The 17,691-nt window shown below is 42.4% G+C and overlaps 1 protein-coding gene across 6 annotated transcripts in view; it reads right to left on the bottom strand.

The window, feature by feature from the left end:
* PANK1 (pantothenate kinase 1) overlaps window positions 1–17,691 on the bottom strand; it is a 50,168-nt gene that overhangs the window by 17,418 nt on the left and 15,059 nt on the right. For 4 of the 6 annotated variants that reach the window (XM_068950109.1, XM_068950110.1, XM_009677833.2 and 1 more), the window contains one exon: window positions 2,422–2,774. In XM_068950109.1, the coding sequence (XP_068806210.1) occupies window positions 2,422–2,774 (353 nt within the window). Of the gene's footprint in view, window positions 1–2,421; window positions 2,775–11,947; window positions 12,098–12,278; window positions 12,595–17,691 lie in introns of those variants that run through there. The other 2 variants (XM_068950108.1, XM_009677830.2) reach the window with 2 other exon arrangements.

Raw genomic sequence — 17,691 nt, 5'->3', positions numbered from 1 at the left:
AGGAAGACTGACCATAGCAGAGGGATAGCTAACATCTTCAGAAAGTCTCAAAATGACTGCCCATTGTCACGAGAGAGCGTGACCTGAATCACACTGGGACATATGCAAGGCTGCTCCAAACCAAACTAAGGCCCCACTGACTTGTGACAGAACTTACCTCAGAGTGGAGTCTGATACCTCTCATCTAACCTGAAACAAATGAAAATTGTCCCTTTTGTGGACACAATCATCAGCAGAGTCTAAGTTAAGCAACTTGTTCTTCAGGCTGGTCCCAAAAAAGAAAATCTAGTGCTAATAGCGGTTTTCAGCAATTCAGGAACTTGATAGTCCCTCATTAGATTAGCTGTTTTTATGCCCAACATTTACTGAAAATGGTTTAACAGTACAACAGCTGGAATTTGTGCTCACCTTCACAGCATTCTCCTCCCCCCTGAGGAATCAGAAGATCTTGATCCTCTGGTAGGCAGAGGATATTAACAAAGAAAAAACCTCTTGTAAGGCAGGAGTGGATGCTATTCGCTAAAAATGAACACTTCTGGATTCTTAAGAGTCAATTCTGTCTGGAAGGAAGCTGTCAAAAGCAGATGGGCAGCTTCTTCCCTGTGCAATTTCAAGACCCTTGTGTTGCCTATGCAGGTGACCCTAATTACCAAAGACTGGATTCTATTTAGTTGATGCTTGGCAAGCTGTATGGGATGAAGTTCACATATCTCAGCATCAAGCATTAAAGAGGAGAATCGGGATCTGTCACAACTTTTTTCCTTTGCCTTCTCAGGACACAGTAAAGTCACTGTCTGCAGAATCAGCTACACAGACCCCAGCCTGCCAGTCTTCTCTACTCCTGCAGTAAATAGATGGGCCAGCGATGTTCCAATGCAGTATGTCACAGCTGAAAAACGAACAGAATTGGAAAGGCCTAGCCTCCTGTTTTTCCCCAGCATCACTACTGAAAGCACACTTCCCTCTGGTGCGAAGAGCCTTCATCAGTACACAGGAAAGTCACATATGCCAGGTAGAGCGAAGCTATTTTTTGCCAGGATCAGGAGAGTTTACTTTCAGAAATTTTACTTCTAGGCTTTGCAGGATTTGCATTTTATAGACATTTCTGCAGCACAGGTCCCTCACCTAGACAGCACAGAAACTAATATGAGGATTTATAACATGGACTACAGATCTCACAGGTGGGACAAGGCTGGAACATTACTATTCTCTGCCATGCAACGTGCCAGCTGGAAGAAAACAAACCAAGGATAGATTAAGAGCAGAGATCTTAGACCACAATAATTAAGAGAAATAGTAGGTTAAAAGGGAAAGAAGCAAGAAAGGAGACTACACAATCAAACTCGTCTGTAAATATCATACTAGGTGTCAGTGAGCAGCTGATAGGATCTGAGATGGCACCGGAATGGACAAGGAAGGCACACATCAAGCATTGTGGTCAACAACAGTTAGTAAATCAGGGTTGTAACTCTCCAGCCTGAAGCAGTTACAAACAAGCAACTGCTGTAACCTACCACCCTCAGTAGCCACTCCTCACAGTCAGGGCAGAAGCTAGGGACACAGAATCAGATCTGCCTCCTAAGGACACTGATCACATTAATCGTGGAGAGAATGCTCTGGTGCAGGCAGGCTAGCAATTCTTTCATAGAAAAGAAATGGAGATATGCTCCAGCAGAGAGTCACACACAACAGGCAACTGCCTCCCTAACGACTATTTCTCTGCAAGGCAATTTGCACAACAGCTGTCTATGCCTCTCGTCAGAACTGGTTTCTGCAGTGCACTCTAGCTTCACTCAGAAGCTGAGACTATCACAGAAGTTAATACAGCAAGCAGCATCTCAATACCTTTTTTGAGCTCAGTGCTGGGGACCTTTCCTCATGTGACACACTGCCAGAATCAAAAGGTGACTATGTTACCATGCTTCCACACACTTTCTCCCTCCACTCCAAGTTTGGTCTTCCAGAACCTAGACGTAAGCTTTCAACCAGACTAATACAGGCAAGGGAAGGAGACTCTAGTTTCCAGCCTGTATGGTTTCATTTCTGGATTTGCAATACTTATCCAGTATACAACATGAGTACCTGTAGTCTCAGGCTCCAAGCTTCTATAACCATGCTCTCAGTCGATAGTGAACCATATGTGATCACAGACGCACCCTAAGAAACCGTTCACTGAAGACATGCTTCACAGCAATATTGCACTAGAATACTTGATGAGCATCCGCATCCCTCCTTACCCTCTTCATGTTCTCAGCAATTCCACCAATTAACAAATTGGAATAGATTCTGTTGGTCTTAGCCAGTTAGAACTGATAAAAAGTGTTATTTTCTCTGCAAATTTTAGTCAATAGAAGGACTCTCAAATTCCCCTCCCCTCCCCAGAAGTACTTCCCACTGAGGCCATATGAACTGTTCACATACCGTTCTAAAGTCCTCCTCAAATTTGTAAGCTCCACCTCCCGTGGCACAGAGAGTAGTATGCAAACTGGAGAAGTTCTTTTCACTGCCCATCTGTATGAATCTGTGCATGGCACAGCTAGGGAAGCGGATGAAATGCAGGTTTCCTTTGCGTCCACACATAGTCAAATTTTTCAGTTCAAGATGGACATCACGAATGCCAGTTTTACCATAAGCTGTATTGGAGGTCAAGTATTTCCTAATGCTTTTCAGGTTTTCCACCTCTTCCTGTTCCTCTTCTGCAGTAATGTCTTTAGGTTCAAAGTAGACCAGTTTAACCAATGTTCCTCCAATATCCATTCCAAACCATGGGAACGCTAAGGACAAGAGGAAACAAAGAGAGAGGAAGCCACTATGAATATACAGGTTAGCCATATCACACAAAATATTTGCTGAACGACAATTCAGTTGGTGCAAGTTACAATATTAGAATCTACTCCCAAAGGCTGTTGGTCACTTACACATCCATTTCACACACACATTAGGTATCTCTCTAGATTAGACTTTATAATCAAGCCTCAGTTACCAAAAACAGCAAAGAAAATCTCAAAATACCCTTCTTCTCTACAGAAGCATATTCTAACAAAATGAAAAATTTCCAGGAAAACTTTTTAAGTCAGCACCTCTTGAGAGAGCATATTTACTGCATTTCACCCAGTCTGACTCCTATCACCAATTCTTAAACTAGATTAAGGGGGGGGGGGGGGGGGAGAGGGGAGTTGGGGAGGGAAAAAAAAAAAAAAATCACCACATACACACAACCAAAACAACCAAACCAACAATAGTTCAAGTCACATTTCCACTGCGTAACATCTATAATTCCCTTTCCATTTCCTCTATCTTTGATCAGTTCTGCTCTTAATTAAAAAAAAACTCTCCAAAAATAGTACACTCTCATATCTTCAGCATCAATCAGAATTTCTAGCATTACAACGCTCTTTCTGAACAGCAGCAATAAATAACACTCCTATTACAGTGGGAGTCTCCCCAACCCACCAGAACTAGGATCTGTTAGAACTGTAACACTTGCAGATATGAGCAGAAAGAGAATGAGCTATACGAGTTCAATGTTTAAAAGCCCCTGACAATCCCTCTTTCTGAGCACAGATCCCCTATGCTGGGGCAAGCAGTACGCTATCATATAATTATGCTAAAAACGCCACTGTCTGCCATAGCCAGCCCAGGCATACCAAAGCCTTTGTTCTGTTAACAGCAAGAGAAGTTGACTACTGAAAACAGACCACTGAGACAGAGGATACTAACTGATGCAGGTTAGTTTGCCTACTCTAAGTGCTCTGCTTAAATACACACACATAAACATTTTAAATACTAAACCAGGTAACGTCTTCATGGAGTAATGAAAATTGAGAACACAAATATACACAGGTAATACAGAAGACAACTAGTAACATTTCTTAGGGAAAATTTTAATTACAACTACTTGACTATGTGTTTACATAAGATAATTCCTTAAACAGCAGTCATGCAATCATTTGTGAAGGGCAGATGGACAAATAATATAACCACAACTCTATTTGTAAGTCAAAACGACCTCCCTCCTTTCAGGAAGAATCAGGTAGACCTGCTAGAAACATGAGTCTGAACTGAGGCATCTCAGCTTCTTAGTGTTGACACAAACTGCATGTCAGGGACACCATAGGCATTACTGATTTTTCTACTCATGAACCAAGTTGTAAGCAACACGGGGCAAAGATTTCAATAAGCGTAACAGGTACGGACCACACCGCTCTTCCTCAGGTAGTCGCAGACCAGTATCAAGTTCCTCAGCTTCAGGCTAAGAGGAGCTTAGAGTCTTTTTCTTCTCACCACAGAGGACTCGGCCTGTGCCTCATTCTTATCTAGCTGAATGACCTGAAAGCCTAAATTTCACAAATAGTAATACAAAACAATTAATCGGCAAGTGTCAAATATTTGACACTTACTTTGTCCTACTGCTGTATGGGAAATAATTAGTTCATCTGTTTCTCCCTCCTTTCCCTAACCATAGGGATGGCATAATACAATAAGCTCCCATGAAGTAGCTTGCCAATGGTTCAGTTTTCTAAGAGCTGCTACTGTTACCTGTTGTAAGGGCTGCTTAATTTCATTTTCCATCCCTTTAAAGCTGGAAGACACAAAGATATCAAAACAACAGGCTTCAATGAAGCCTAATTTGAGGTTTCAGAAGATAAGCCTCTACAGATACTAAAATGGGACGAATTTGAAACAAGTGTTTTAAAAAAAAAAAGGCTTTATTTTAAAGAGGAAAAACTACTTTACCTTTCACTAACCTGTAATTTAGTCACTTTAGGAAGTGTAGGGTAAGTATTTAAACAGAAGTGGTCCATACTGTACAACACTACAACGCAGTAGAGCTCACGATGTCTATCCCATTTGTGATTTACACAAATCTTTGTTTAAGCTACTGGGAACTTTAATTATTTGTCACACAGGGACAGTAAGTCTCCACTTCAAGATGTATCCTAACCATGCAAGCAGAAAGTTCAGCATTAAAAGTAGAATGGTTAAACCGTACCACACAAAACCAGCTTATAGCTAAGTGTAAGCCAGCTGCCAATCTTGTTCATTAAGGGCATAAATTCTGCTATGTTTTACCCACATTGTCAGTTGCTTTAAAATTATAATGAAGATTAAATCTTCAAGACAGAGGAGAAGCATTCCACTCTCTTATCAAATATAAGCCCAACAGCAGAATTACAAGTAATAACAGCTGAAGACACTGCCAGGACATTTAGTCTTGTATCTTAAATTCTGATGCGTAATAATTAAATCACTAACACAGAAGAAGTACTGTAGAAAACGCCTATCAAGTTATTTCAGGTCTACATAGTCCTTGGGATAGATGTATGTAATTTCAGATTTAAAAAGCAAGTGGAAATACTAAGACTGTTTTTCAGTTTATTCTCCCTGTGAATCTCTCTTCATTTTGTGGGCCAAACTGCCAGCTGCACAAGGAAAAGAACTTTGGTCCTAGAACAGAAACAGTTTTCTCACAACGCAAATAAAGAGCACAAGATCACTCCACAACCACTAACACTTCAGTCGTGCAAAACAGCTTTGTTTTCTTCACAGCTGCTAACACTAGTTATCTGTTGGAATTCACTTGCAGTGAAGGAGACAAATACTTCAACGGGTTGACCATCTAGGACAAAGACACCAAGCGCCAAACTCCTCCCAGACGTCCCAATCAAATCCATAAAAGCTCTGTGATACTAGTTACACTGTAAAAAACTTTTGTAATCCAATAATTACTTTAACAATTTGTTGTAACTTCTGTTAGTATCAACATAAACATATGCTGAAATAGAACACAGAACTGAGGCACCACCAATTCTTACCAATTCTTTATAGCATCTTTAGACGCCCCAGCCTAATCTCTACCTACACACTTGAACTTTCTAGAGTCTACTGAACGCAGGGCTAATAGGAACACGCATGTAGACTGCAAGGTGGTCCTGGGTCTTCCTGTCTCCCCGACTACAGAAAGTAATCTCAGTGGCATCTGAAAGGTCTTATCAGGGCCATCGCTGCTGTAACAGGAGAGTATGAAGAAAGATATTTCTGTAGATACAGCCTCTGCAGATCTGAGGGGAGAAGGAAAGACTTTAAGCTAGCAACCCAGCATTTCACTGACAACATAAATCCAAGTTCAGTTTCTTGTGTTATTAAACTCTAGAAGAGAGGGTGGGGAGGAAAAGCTGGCAAATCCACATCTTTGCCACCAGTTATTCCTACAGTATTCAGGAAACTGATCTATTATGAAAAATAAAGACACTGGATATGTTGCAGAAATGCCTTCACAGTGTTAGAAGCACAATACTCCTTAGTTAAAACCGTTTGATGAGGCTGTTATGAGTTGATTTCTCTTTTTGCAAAGTCACTTAGCAAAATACCTATTGGCTCAATCAAATCTATTACCACAGGGAAAATAAGATTACCCTACAGTATGGTTGCACTACAGTAAGTGTTTAAAAAAATTTTGATAATACTGTAACTCTAGTTCTAGACTTCACAGAACTGATACGGAAAGCCTCAAAATGAATCATTTACTTTTAAGAGCCTGGCATAAATCAACTGCAAAGACTCCACTTATCTTCTTAGAAAAATTAATTATCTTTATGTTAATAGACTACATCAACGACTTACTGGCTTATTATCTAGAGATAAAAATCTCTACTCCAAAACTTAGCTGCAGCAGCACATGACTATGCAAACAGAAGGTATCTACAGCATTGCATAATTAGGTAATCTGATGCACACGAACAGCTGTGCTATCTGGGGGAAAGGTTCATGCACGAGAAATTCCACAGTACACTTTACCTAGTTTCTCCACAAGCTTTAAACAGCATGAATCCTTAAAGCTATCCCTATAGGACACGTTACATTCAGAATTGAACACATTATTTTTAAAAATCCTGTGCTTAGCATAACAATTTAAGCAGGGGAGAAAAATTATCAAAGCATTACCTGTTCCTCATGGACAAGAATTCAGAGGAAGTAAGAACGGAAGGGAACATCTGGGTCATTAAGTAACATTTCCCCCTATTAAAAGGGATAACAAACGATAATGCCTTTCATATGTTTAAGCAACTTCCACATAAGGTTAGCTGAATCTTTTTATTCCTCTGCTCTTACAGAGAGATAGTGCCTGAATCCTTCTGGTTAGATCTTTCTTCTCACTACTTGGATCCCAAACTTATTCAAAACCAGATTACAGCACTTTCTCCTTTTGCCAAAGTTGTTTCAGCTTACGCATCTCTCCTTATTGGTTGCTGCAGACCACCAGTGAGAAGGGCAGTAGCGCCTTTGCAACCTTGTTTCAATAGCCAAACCCAGCCAATCTCCTCTCTTTAGTAAGGAGCTCCAGCTCTTTTTCCTGCACTTGTCTGAAATTGTTTTTCCTCGAACACAGATAACCAGAGCAATGTACACTCTCTCAATGTTTTATAAATAATTTGAAGGGTGGTATCAATACTCTTCAATATCACCATCGTAAATACCTCACATAACGTATCTTAGGTTCAACTGCTTTTTTCCCTAGACACACATATGATGAAATCCTATGATTTCATTTAAATTTTTCCTAATGCTCTGCTGTTTCTAAATGAGCCCATTTTCTAGCAGTCATTCTTAACAGTTATGAGTCCTTGATTAGTCCTATTAACATTCAACGGACAGTTAGCTAGGTATTCTTCAGAGATCTAAAACTTCCATTTCTTACTTAAAACACTACACATAAGTAGCACAATGAGATACCAGTTTCTGATCACTGGAAACATAGAACATTATGTGTGTATATATATATATATACACACACATACATACACTGTTTAAGCTCATGTGATGAGGACTAATACTAATTTCTCTTAATCACGATATTTAGCAACTTGTAAAGATTTAAGACTCTTAGACTTCAGTCCTTATGTGTATACTACATTTTGGGAGCCTTCTTCCTTCCTTTTTGGGAGCTATGCTTTCAAGCAGCATTAGGAACAACCTGCAAAGGATTTCACAGCGGCATGAGAATTAAAAAGCAATCGTGCCTTTCAGAAAAGCAACTATGCAACTACCACTGCACAGTTTGGCTTCCCATCAGTTTGCTGCATAACCAGCCTTTTACATTGCAGATACTTATGCTTGATCTTTTGATGAGCTAAGAACTTCCTGTTTCAACTAGGTCTGGAAGAGGAAAAGGAGAGTCAAAAATAAGGACAGAGAGAAAAAAACAAAATAAAAGTCACAGAAGCTGTGAGAATACTATCCCATCTTGTGAAAGCTGCTTTCTATTAAAAAAAAAAGAAGCTGATACTAACTTACATACATAGCCCAATTATTTATTTCTATTTTACACATTTATTTTGAGCAATCCAAACATATGTTCTAAAACAGAAATCTTTGTTTTCCTTTGAACAAAATATAGAAAACAAAAAAGATCTCTGCCTAGGAAGTTTCTTCAAACCTTACAAAACTACAGGTAAATAAATCACGCATACATATTAGATCAAGCCCTTCCAGATAATTTAGAAACATTGAAGCAACAAGGGCTTATTGAATGGCTACCTCCTCACTTGAAAAAAAAAAAAAAAAATCAAAACCAAAGGCATAAAGCTATTTGTTGAACAGGTGTGACCATCCATACATACTGTAGTCATATCACCAGAAACTGATTTCTGAAAATAGCAGTGCAAGACTAAGTCATTACCTGAACAGAGTACCTTCATCAAAAACAACCAACCCCCCCCACCCCCACCCCGACAAACTTACAAAGCTACATGGAACAGCGATTAGCTAATGGGAATCATATTCTTGGATCTGACAATGTCTAGCCTAATGGTAGTGAGAATATTTGCATAAGTTTCCCATTCTTGTTGGCAATGGGATGCTATCTTGGTGGTAACTGTGATAAGCAATAGTAACACACAGGATGCTGGACCACAACATACCACCTGGTTCAGTTGTTCTCATGACCAGTCCCATTCCCTAGGCAATCCTTATTCCTACCTATATTAAAATCAGCTGGAGACTTGCTTTAAGCAGCATGTCACCACAAGTAATTCTTAAAATTAAAAAAAATTGTGGGAGTCTAACTTCTTGGGCAAAATTCCAGGATCCAATAATGTTTTATTTATTCACTGTGTCATATAGTATTAAGACCAAAATCGTTTTTACTCCTGCTCTCTTCATAAATGGTATTATATAATCATGGCATTCCATATCCAACATCAATGCGGATGAAAAATCCTAGGTTTTTCACAGTTAAGTACTCAGGCTAAGTACTACATAATTATGCTGCATTCAAACACCACAGGCCAAAAGCATTCCTTACTGTGAAGCTATACCTTGAAGTGTTCAGCAATTAATCAGGGCAGTTGTAACATATATTAGTTGTGAACTGTCATGCTGCCTCAAAATACACGTTCTTTGACCTCTAATAATTACCAGCTAACTTGGGGTGACATGTAAGGTGCTGACTCGACTTGAGACCTAAAAGCTTTATCTTAATTTTAAAAAAAAGGCAATACAACTAAGATGTCCAACTGGCTTCTTCCCTACGGCTGACGTAGAATAATGCTGTGATGCATCAATGTAGTTAACCAAAATCTCCGTTCCTACTCAGCTACAATACTGTTTCACAAGGACCGATGAAGGGAAGACAGAACAAGAACAATTAAGTGCCTTCAAAGATTACATTTAAACTAAACAACAGGATACTTTATCAGGCTTTCTATTTTTACAGCATTGACAGCATTTGAGTATTCTGTTCTCTTCTGGAGCGCCTTACAGCACGAGGCATCATAACAGATACCCTTCATGATACTCCAGATACTCCAGATACTCCATTCATGAGACTCTGCTGTGGTACAGAAGGCTAACGTAAACCCTAGTCACCTTAAGGCTCTGCATCAATGATTTGAACTAGAAAACAGACATAAGCCTAATGTTCCTGACAACTCATCTAGTATAAGTGAGGGGAAAAAAAGCAAAGTAAAGCTCCTCAATGGAAGGAGGAATGGGGGTAAGTCAAAGGAAAGACAAGCTAGTCCTCAGGCACCACAAGTTCACCAGCAAAGAACACTGGTTTCAAAGGGAAACTTCTCTTCCTTGGGAGTACAGGAGTCTACCTCACTCTTACCTCAAGACAGTAAAAACAACCAAGAAAACACATAATTCAGGAGAATTCAAAAGAATAATCACTGCAGATAGGTTTTATTAGTTAGAATATTGGGAAATGCCAACTATCTCTTTATCTTTTTCACCACAACAAAGCAAACACCATAATCAATATTGAAGTCTTATATACCATGTGGCAACAGCACTTCATTTTGCAATGTATCCTTAAGCACAGAACAAACATCTGCAAAGACCAGGACTGAATACAAAAAACGGAAAAGTGGGACTGCATAGTATTCACCAGACATGGAAGCAGTGGAAAGCTATGTAGTACCAGGAGAGTCTGAGTAGATTAAAACAGAGTTAAGCTAGTGGCAATGCACTCTGTCGTACTTACTTGCAAGACTAACATTAAATTGCAAATTTACTCTAGTACAACACAAGCCACATAAATTAATATAAGATAAGATCAGCAAGAACTAACATCTTCCATTCAGCAAAGAAATTGTCCCCAAAATAACTAACTCTACTGAGCACTTATTCCCTCAGCTGCTGTTTTCATTAAAACCCACATCTGAACACAATGCTATCATACAACGTGGGCAATACAGCCATTGCTGCCTATGCTCTTTACTTCACATGCTTTTTTCCCCTCCAAGATGGGAAGGAAAACAAAACCCTCATTCTCTTATTCAAGTGATTACTTGAATCCCTGGAAGCTTCACCCTTTTTTTCAAAACAGTTCTTAATATTACAAAGAGTTTGATATGCAAGTGCTGACTCCTCTTAGTTACACCAAAGAGTATGCTAGTCCTGAATTTTGTTTTCCTGCAGAGGGAAAACTACACTGCAGTTTTTATTCTTATATGAAAGCTTGAAACTGGAAAGAGACTGGACAAAACCAGCCTGCGACAGAGAATGGTTTGGTCACTAGTATGCTGACTTTGGTAGAAAATAGAGCAAGTTAAATATCCACAGGTACCGTGAACATTAAATGATTATTCAATTTCGACAGCTTTCTAAGGGAAAGGGGTACGTATAGTTCAAAAACACTTTTAAAAAGCCAGTAGAGGCATTGGCTAATAAGTAGCTCTGAAAGCCACAGCTCTTATAGGCTGTTTCTGACTAGCTTGCTCTGCTCACACAGACAAGTTTTCAAAACTTAAATATTCATTTGGGGGTGGGGGAGAAATCCAGAGTAGCTGAATGCACATTACTTCCTACAGAGCAGAAACATCTTAGATGTTGGCAGCGAGTAGCTGTGATTCTGGCTATCCCCAGTTACCCTTTCAGAACATGCTGAACTTTTAACAAGGAAGCAACCATTTGTTGGCTTTATTTGAAGAGCTTCAAAAGTGCAAGCATAAAGATCCAGGCTACTTGTTTCATCGCACTGTTTTACTTGTGGAATTTACTCTGGAATTATCCAATAGCTCCAAGCCTATGCATAACAAGTTAGTGATGAACAAGTAAATAAAGCACATTATTATCAGAAAATTGATACAATTAAGCACATTGCAAACATAGAAGCTAGAGACTTGTAGTCTTAAAACAGAACCAAGCAGACAGCCAATTTACTAATACTCCTCAAACCAGCTAACCAAAAGCCGCAAGAAACACTCATAAAAAGCACATTACAAATACTATTTGAAACTCCCTGCGTTCGAGATATAGACAGATAGATAAACGTTCGCGTTTGTTCGCTTTTTTTTTTTACTCAGAAAAATTTGTCTTCCGCTCCGAAGTCTATTTTCTCCCCAGTTTTAGCCAGGCTTGGAAGGCAGAAGGCGCACGCCCGCGAGAGCGCTACGCCTTGCCAGCGAGCCCGGCTCCGGGGCACAGCCCGGGCGGTACTTACAGCGCTGCTTGGCCACTATGAGCTTCATGGGCGCGGCGGCGGCGGCGGAGCGCGACGCGGGCAGAGCTGGCAGCCGCCGCCGCGTTTGTGCCGGGCCGCCGCTCCCCGCCCGCCGCCGCCCCATTGGCGCAGGGCGGGCCCGGCCCACGCGGCAGCAGGGCCGTGCCCGGGCGCCGCCGCCGCATTGGCCGCCGCCGCGGAGGCCTCGCTCCGCCCGGGGGCGCACGCGGCGCCGCAGCCCCCGGCCGGGGGGCCGGCGAGGGCCCGCGGAGACGGGGGAAGGGGCCGGGCCGAGCCGAGCCTGCGCCGCCCCGCAGCGCTCATCACTTACGCGGTCTGTGCCTCCTGCCCGAGTCCACCCTCCGGCGCAGCCTGCATTTCTTGGCCGGGGAGCCGTGGCCGAGCGGCGGCAGCTCCTGGCGGAGCAGCAGCGGGTGCGGCGCCTCCCCGCCGCCGCCCCGCGGCTGAGGCGCGGGGTGGAAGCCGTTCTGCAGCAGCCCGCCCAGCAGCGGGCAGGAGGCGGCGGCGGCCGGCGGCCCCGCCAGGGCTGCGGGCTGGGCGCGGAGCTGCTCCCCCATGGCGGCGGCGGCGGCCTCGTCCCTTTGTCTCCCGGCTCAGCTCCGGCGGGGCGCGGCGGAGCCTCCGCTGCTGCCGGCTCCCGCGCCCGCAGCTCCGTGCGCCGGGATGCGGCGCCCGCCCCCCCCGCCGGCGGCGGCGGCGGCGCACGGCGCAGGCGCCCTGCCCGCAGCGCGCTGCAGAGAGGCGGCCGCTGCTGCTGCTGCTGCCGCCGCCTCCTCCTCCTCCTCTCCCGGGACGCGGCGCCCCCCGCTCACGTGCGCGCTCCCGGCCGGCGGGCACCTGCCGGGGGCGCGCGCAGGTGCCGCCGCCGCCGCCGCCGCCGCCGCCGCCGGGGGAGCGGCGCCACCCGCCAGCCCCGCGGGCACACGCACACGCGCACGCGGAGGCGCGGCGCGTGCTGTGCCGCTGCGCCGGGAGCGGGCTGCCGGCCGGCGCCAGCGCCGTACGCCTTGGGCCCCACGTGCAGGCACTTGTGTACCGCCATCAACGGGCAAGTTTTTGTCTGCGCTGTCACATGCTTCTCCGCCGCTCAGAGTGACCAGGGTGACCTTGAGTGCATTGGACCTCATGCTTTCTTAGTATCTCCCTGCACAACTCCGATTAGCCTCTTGTGACTGTCACTTGCTCTCCGACCACTAAGCCACCCGAGTTTAAAAACACATTTTCTGAATGAAATGCAAGCCTTCTAAACACCAAACGGACAGGATATAAAACTGGATGAACTGTGCTGCAGTGCCACACATATACTTGAAAAGCAGTGTAATTAAACCCTGCTCTGCACCTGAAGGTCATTTCTTCATACAAACTGCTAGTCACTAACTACATGGATGATTTCCCTTAAAGCACAAGCCAGTCACACAATGGCTCCTCTTTATACCTACATTCAGTACAGGACCTAGGCCCTCCACTGTAAAACACCTACAGAGAAAGAGGGGTTATCTTAATTGCCTCCAGAAAGGGATACTTGAATAATAAGTTGCTTCATGCAAGGTAACTTGTTAAGTTCTCTTCACTTCTTGGCTGAGGTCAGAATATTATGTTTAGAAAACTGGCAGGCCACAGGAAAACATGTACATGACCATGGGGGTAATTGGAAGGAATGTTTGAGAACAAAGAACAAGTACAATTTTCTTCCTAAAATCGGTAACCAATATTCTGAAGATGATTACAACACTTCAAATTTTCCTCATCTCCTAATGCCTAAGCAACTGCTGTACTTGCCAGCCCAAATGCTATTCCCTTGAGAGGAGGTAGGCCATAAGCATTTACTGCTAGACAGAGCAGGAGTGCTCTGTATATTGGTCTGGAATGGAAAGCAGTACCTGTTTGAAGTATTGCGTCCAGTTTTAGGCGCTAAACTTCTAGGATAGTATGGTGTAATTGAAGAAGTACAGAGAAGAGTGACAGAAAAATGAGAGGTGTAAAACATGAAGGATAAACCAAAAACATCAAGCTTTCCTTTCTAAGAAAGGAAAAATTTGAAGGCATACTCAAATCTGGAACAGGTAACAGCAAGGAAGCCAATAACACAAACATGGCTGCTGAGAAACAAGTAAGAATTCATAAGCATAAACTGGAGTACGGGAAATTTAATTTAGACTTGAGGCAGATATTTCCTCGAATAAAGGTAGAGAAGCATTAGATTGCACAGAAAGATTGTCCACTGCAGCAAATTTTAGGAAAAGGTTAAACAAACATCTGTGAGGAGCAGCCTAGGTAGAGCTGATCCTGCCTTAGAGCAGGGAGAAGGCATGGCCTTCTGAAGACACCTTTCTGAAGTTCTTTCCAATCTTATTTTTTCTAATTAAATATTTCCCTAATGTTTTGCTGTTGGTTATTGCACAATGATGCCCAGGATAGAAGTGGACTAGATTGTGCTGAATAGAAGAAGTAGGTCAGGAAAATATTGTTAGGACATGATCCAAATTGCTGACAAGTTTAGGGAAAGTTTAGACCAGTGGTACACAACAACAACAAAGTTACCTGCAAATAATGTTGGAGAAAAACAGAAAAACTGAGATATGTTAGAGATGGTCCCAAACAACCTTTAATATTATGTTTTCCCAAAAGACAAGTTTTATGTACAGGGAGAGACTCACTTCTGAATGTGCAAGTTTCCCTGGTCTAAGCTCTCTGGCAGGTATTGACAAAAAATACTCTCCAAGCTGTTTGTACTGCTGTGGTGCTCCTTTACCAAAACAATTTCAGACTCTTGTACTGATAAATATCACATGAACGGATTTATGCACTTCAAAACACCACCTTTTTGTATTGTTTTGGTTCACACTTGCTTTAATTTTGCAATGAACTTTTGGAAACGTTTTATATGCCCTTTCAGTTTTAATTTCAGAATTCTTCAACTCTTCTACAATGCAGACTAAGACAAAGAGAGCAAAATTAGGGGATGTTTAATGTATTATGTGATGACCTGTAAGGGTTTGAAATGAAGGAATCTCATGCCCTCAGGCATATATAGCATTGCTTATTTTGGGCACAAGCAAACTACATTGTGATTCATTTTCCTTTCAGGAAAAAGACCTGAGATTTTTGCATTAATAAAATGAAAAGTGGGAGCAGAGTAACTCATGCTCATGCTCTTCTACATCAACGATGAGCCACAGGTAGAACTAGAACACCACATTTCATGAAGTCTTTGCCTGATGTGGTGAGGTGGACAGTTTGTGCTCTCCTAATATTCTGCACAGGGGCTAAATAGGTGCCATGAAGCTCTCACATAAGTATAGTTATTATTAAGAGTAAATAATAATTTAAATTTATTTCGAAAATCTGGAATTTGTGAGAAGACACAATCCAGAAGAAGAAATATGACAGAAGTAGCATGTCATCTCCTTAGAACAGGACAAAACAAAATACACTGAAGAAGGTGCTGGTGCAACATTGACAAACATCTAGGATGTTTCCAGGTCTTTCAATATTGACTCAGTGTTTCTATCGTCCTTTCTGAACAAGCGCAGATGGAAACAACTTGTTTATTTTTAAATCATTTCTTACATGTTTCCTTTCACTCTAAACCAGCAGTCTAGTGGGAACAGGACTACAATCACATACAATACTGAAGGGTCCAGGATACAAGTGGATTCAGAACAGTGAACAAACCTGCTAGTACTGAGTCACTGTGTACTACACATTTGCATGGCAGACATTTCATGCATTATTCTACACCTCCCCACAGTTCAGAGGCCTAGTTTTCTGTCTTTTTATTTATTTATAAGTACACAGTGCCAAGCTGTAATATTCCCACTCCATGAGACACTTTCATCAAACTAATGGCTAGGTCGTGGTTAAGATACTCTCCTATAAGATCAAAAGCACTGCACTCCAACCCTTACACCAAAGTTCCTTCACTGGAACTAGGAAAAAAGCCCAGGTGCAGTATCATTAGTCAACCTGGCCCAAAATGCTTGAGAACCTATGAGGATTAGATCCCTACCCCTCATTCTATGGGGCTTATGTATCCCTAGTTTAAGGCAAAGCAAAAATAAGCACCAAACAGGTGCAGTCCACATGTAAATCCATTACCCAAGAACCAAAAATATGCTACAGAGCATCTGTGGTGGTGTTCTAATTCAAAGCCAGACAGCTACAAACCTTTGGCCATATTTTGGAGAGAAATGGTAATGAGGAGCATGCATACATTGTCTGAAATTACACAAACTGCATTATGCCATGCAAAGAGCGTAGAATAGTCTTCTGTTATAGATGCCTCTGCAGATTTATGTTCTAGGGATTTCTGGCTCCCTGCCATTCCTGTTTATATTTCCATTCAGATGACTTCTATTTTTATCCTGTTTCTATATTACAGGAAAGTCATACTAGCTCTCATTCATTTTTTTCCCCTTAGAAAATAAAGCAAGTACAGTACCACTTAATAAATTAACATAAAAATACTAAGAATGTTCCTTGGAAAAAATCAGATACCGTAGATTTGTTTTAGCTATATTCATGTATCACATGCATCAATAGGAAAATGTCAAGTCTAAGAGTCCAGTATTTCTCCTTAATTTCTTTTTAGAAAAAAAAAATCCTTAGATTTGTGTGTGTGTGTGTGTGTGTTTATGCAGGGCCTTCTGTAGAAACACATGTTCAAAATATGTTTTAATGCTCTTTTTTCTCCCAGAAAACCAACAGTCAAGCATAACTATATAATGACAAACGATAGATGTGTAAATCAAATGGGGCAAACCAGCTCACAAACTGAGTAGAATTCTTATCTGAAAAATGCAATGCCAGCTTTTAAAAAAGTACCCAAGTGGCTCTAGTATTATCAGAGGTGATCACAGGAAAGCTAAGCCTAACTGTGATGATAGCTGCCTAGCACAACTATTCGCTCTCCCCAAAGACTAAGGGATGAGAAAGAGGAAACTGATTGTAGGTGACTGGGGAAGTGATGAGCATAAATTTAGTTGTGTGCCTAAATCTTTGCCAGACTGAGGCCATGAAGGATTATACTGATAGCATCAGTTCTTGCCTTCCCCACCTGCCTCTTGGTGTGGGCTCCTTTCAGTTATGCCTTCTGTGTCACTAAAACAGAAAGTGTAGCTTTAATGAAGAAGAGCCCTGTTTCCTCTGCATAGAGGGGAAGCTCATCTCCCCTTCACTTATACGGAGGGAGAGGAAGATGGAGAGAGGCACTCCTGCAATGCAGGAACCTAGCTGTGATAGTCTGAACAGCCCTCAGGAGGAACGCTCTGTCACTTCCCCGATGACAATTGGGGCATCAATAGCTTAGGCGGGGTTGGGCTGGGAGGTGCTCTTGAGTGTCCAGGCAAGGCAGTGTGAATGCTACCTGAAAAAGCTACCTGGATGAGGGCTAACCTGTATATTGAATAATACCAGCCAAGAGTAGGGAGTAACAGTCAGGAGAGTGCATAGGTGCAGCCTGGCCTTACCAGTCTGTCTGTCCCTGCAGCCAGACTTTGCACTGGCCTAAGTGGTTTCCAAAGTTATTCTCAGGAAGATCTGAGATGCGTCTAGTGTCCATGGTTGCCCTCTTTCATCCCAACTGAAAAAAAGGCATGTAGCAGTCACAAAGCAGCAAAACCTTTCTCTTCTAAAGCTTTCTCTGCCAATACCTCAGTTGGTGGTGCCCAATTAGACAATTACAACTTAGTTTGAGGGCATGTTGATTCTCCCCAACTTTACCT

The sequence above is a fragment of the Struthio camelus genome, chromosome 7 (genome assembly GCF_040807025.1).
Source record: "Struthio camelus isolate bStrCam1 chromosome 7, bStrCam1.hap1, whole genome shotgun sequence".
Taxonomy (NCBI): Eukaryota; Metazoa; Chordata; class Aves; order Struthioniformes; family Struthionidae; genus Struthio; species Struthio camelus.
Note: the sequence above shows the minus strand (reverse complement) of the source record. Positions and strands in the feature narration are given on the sequence as shown.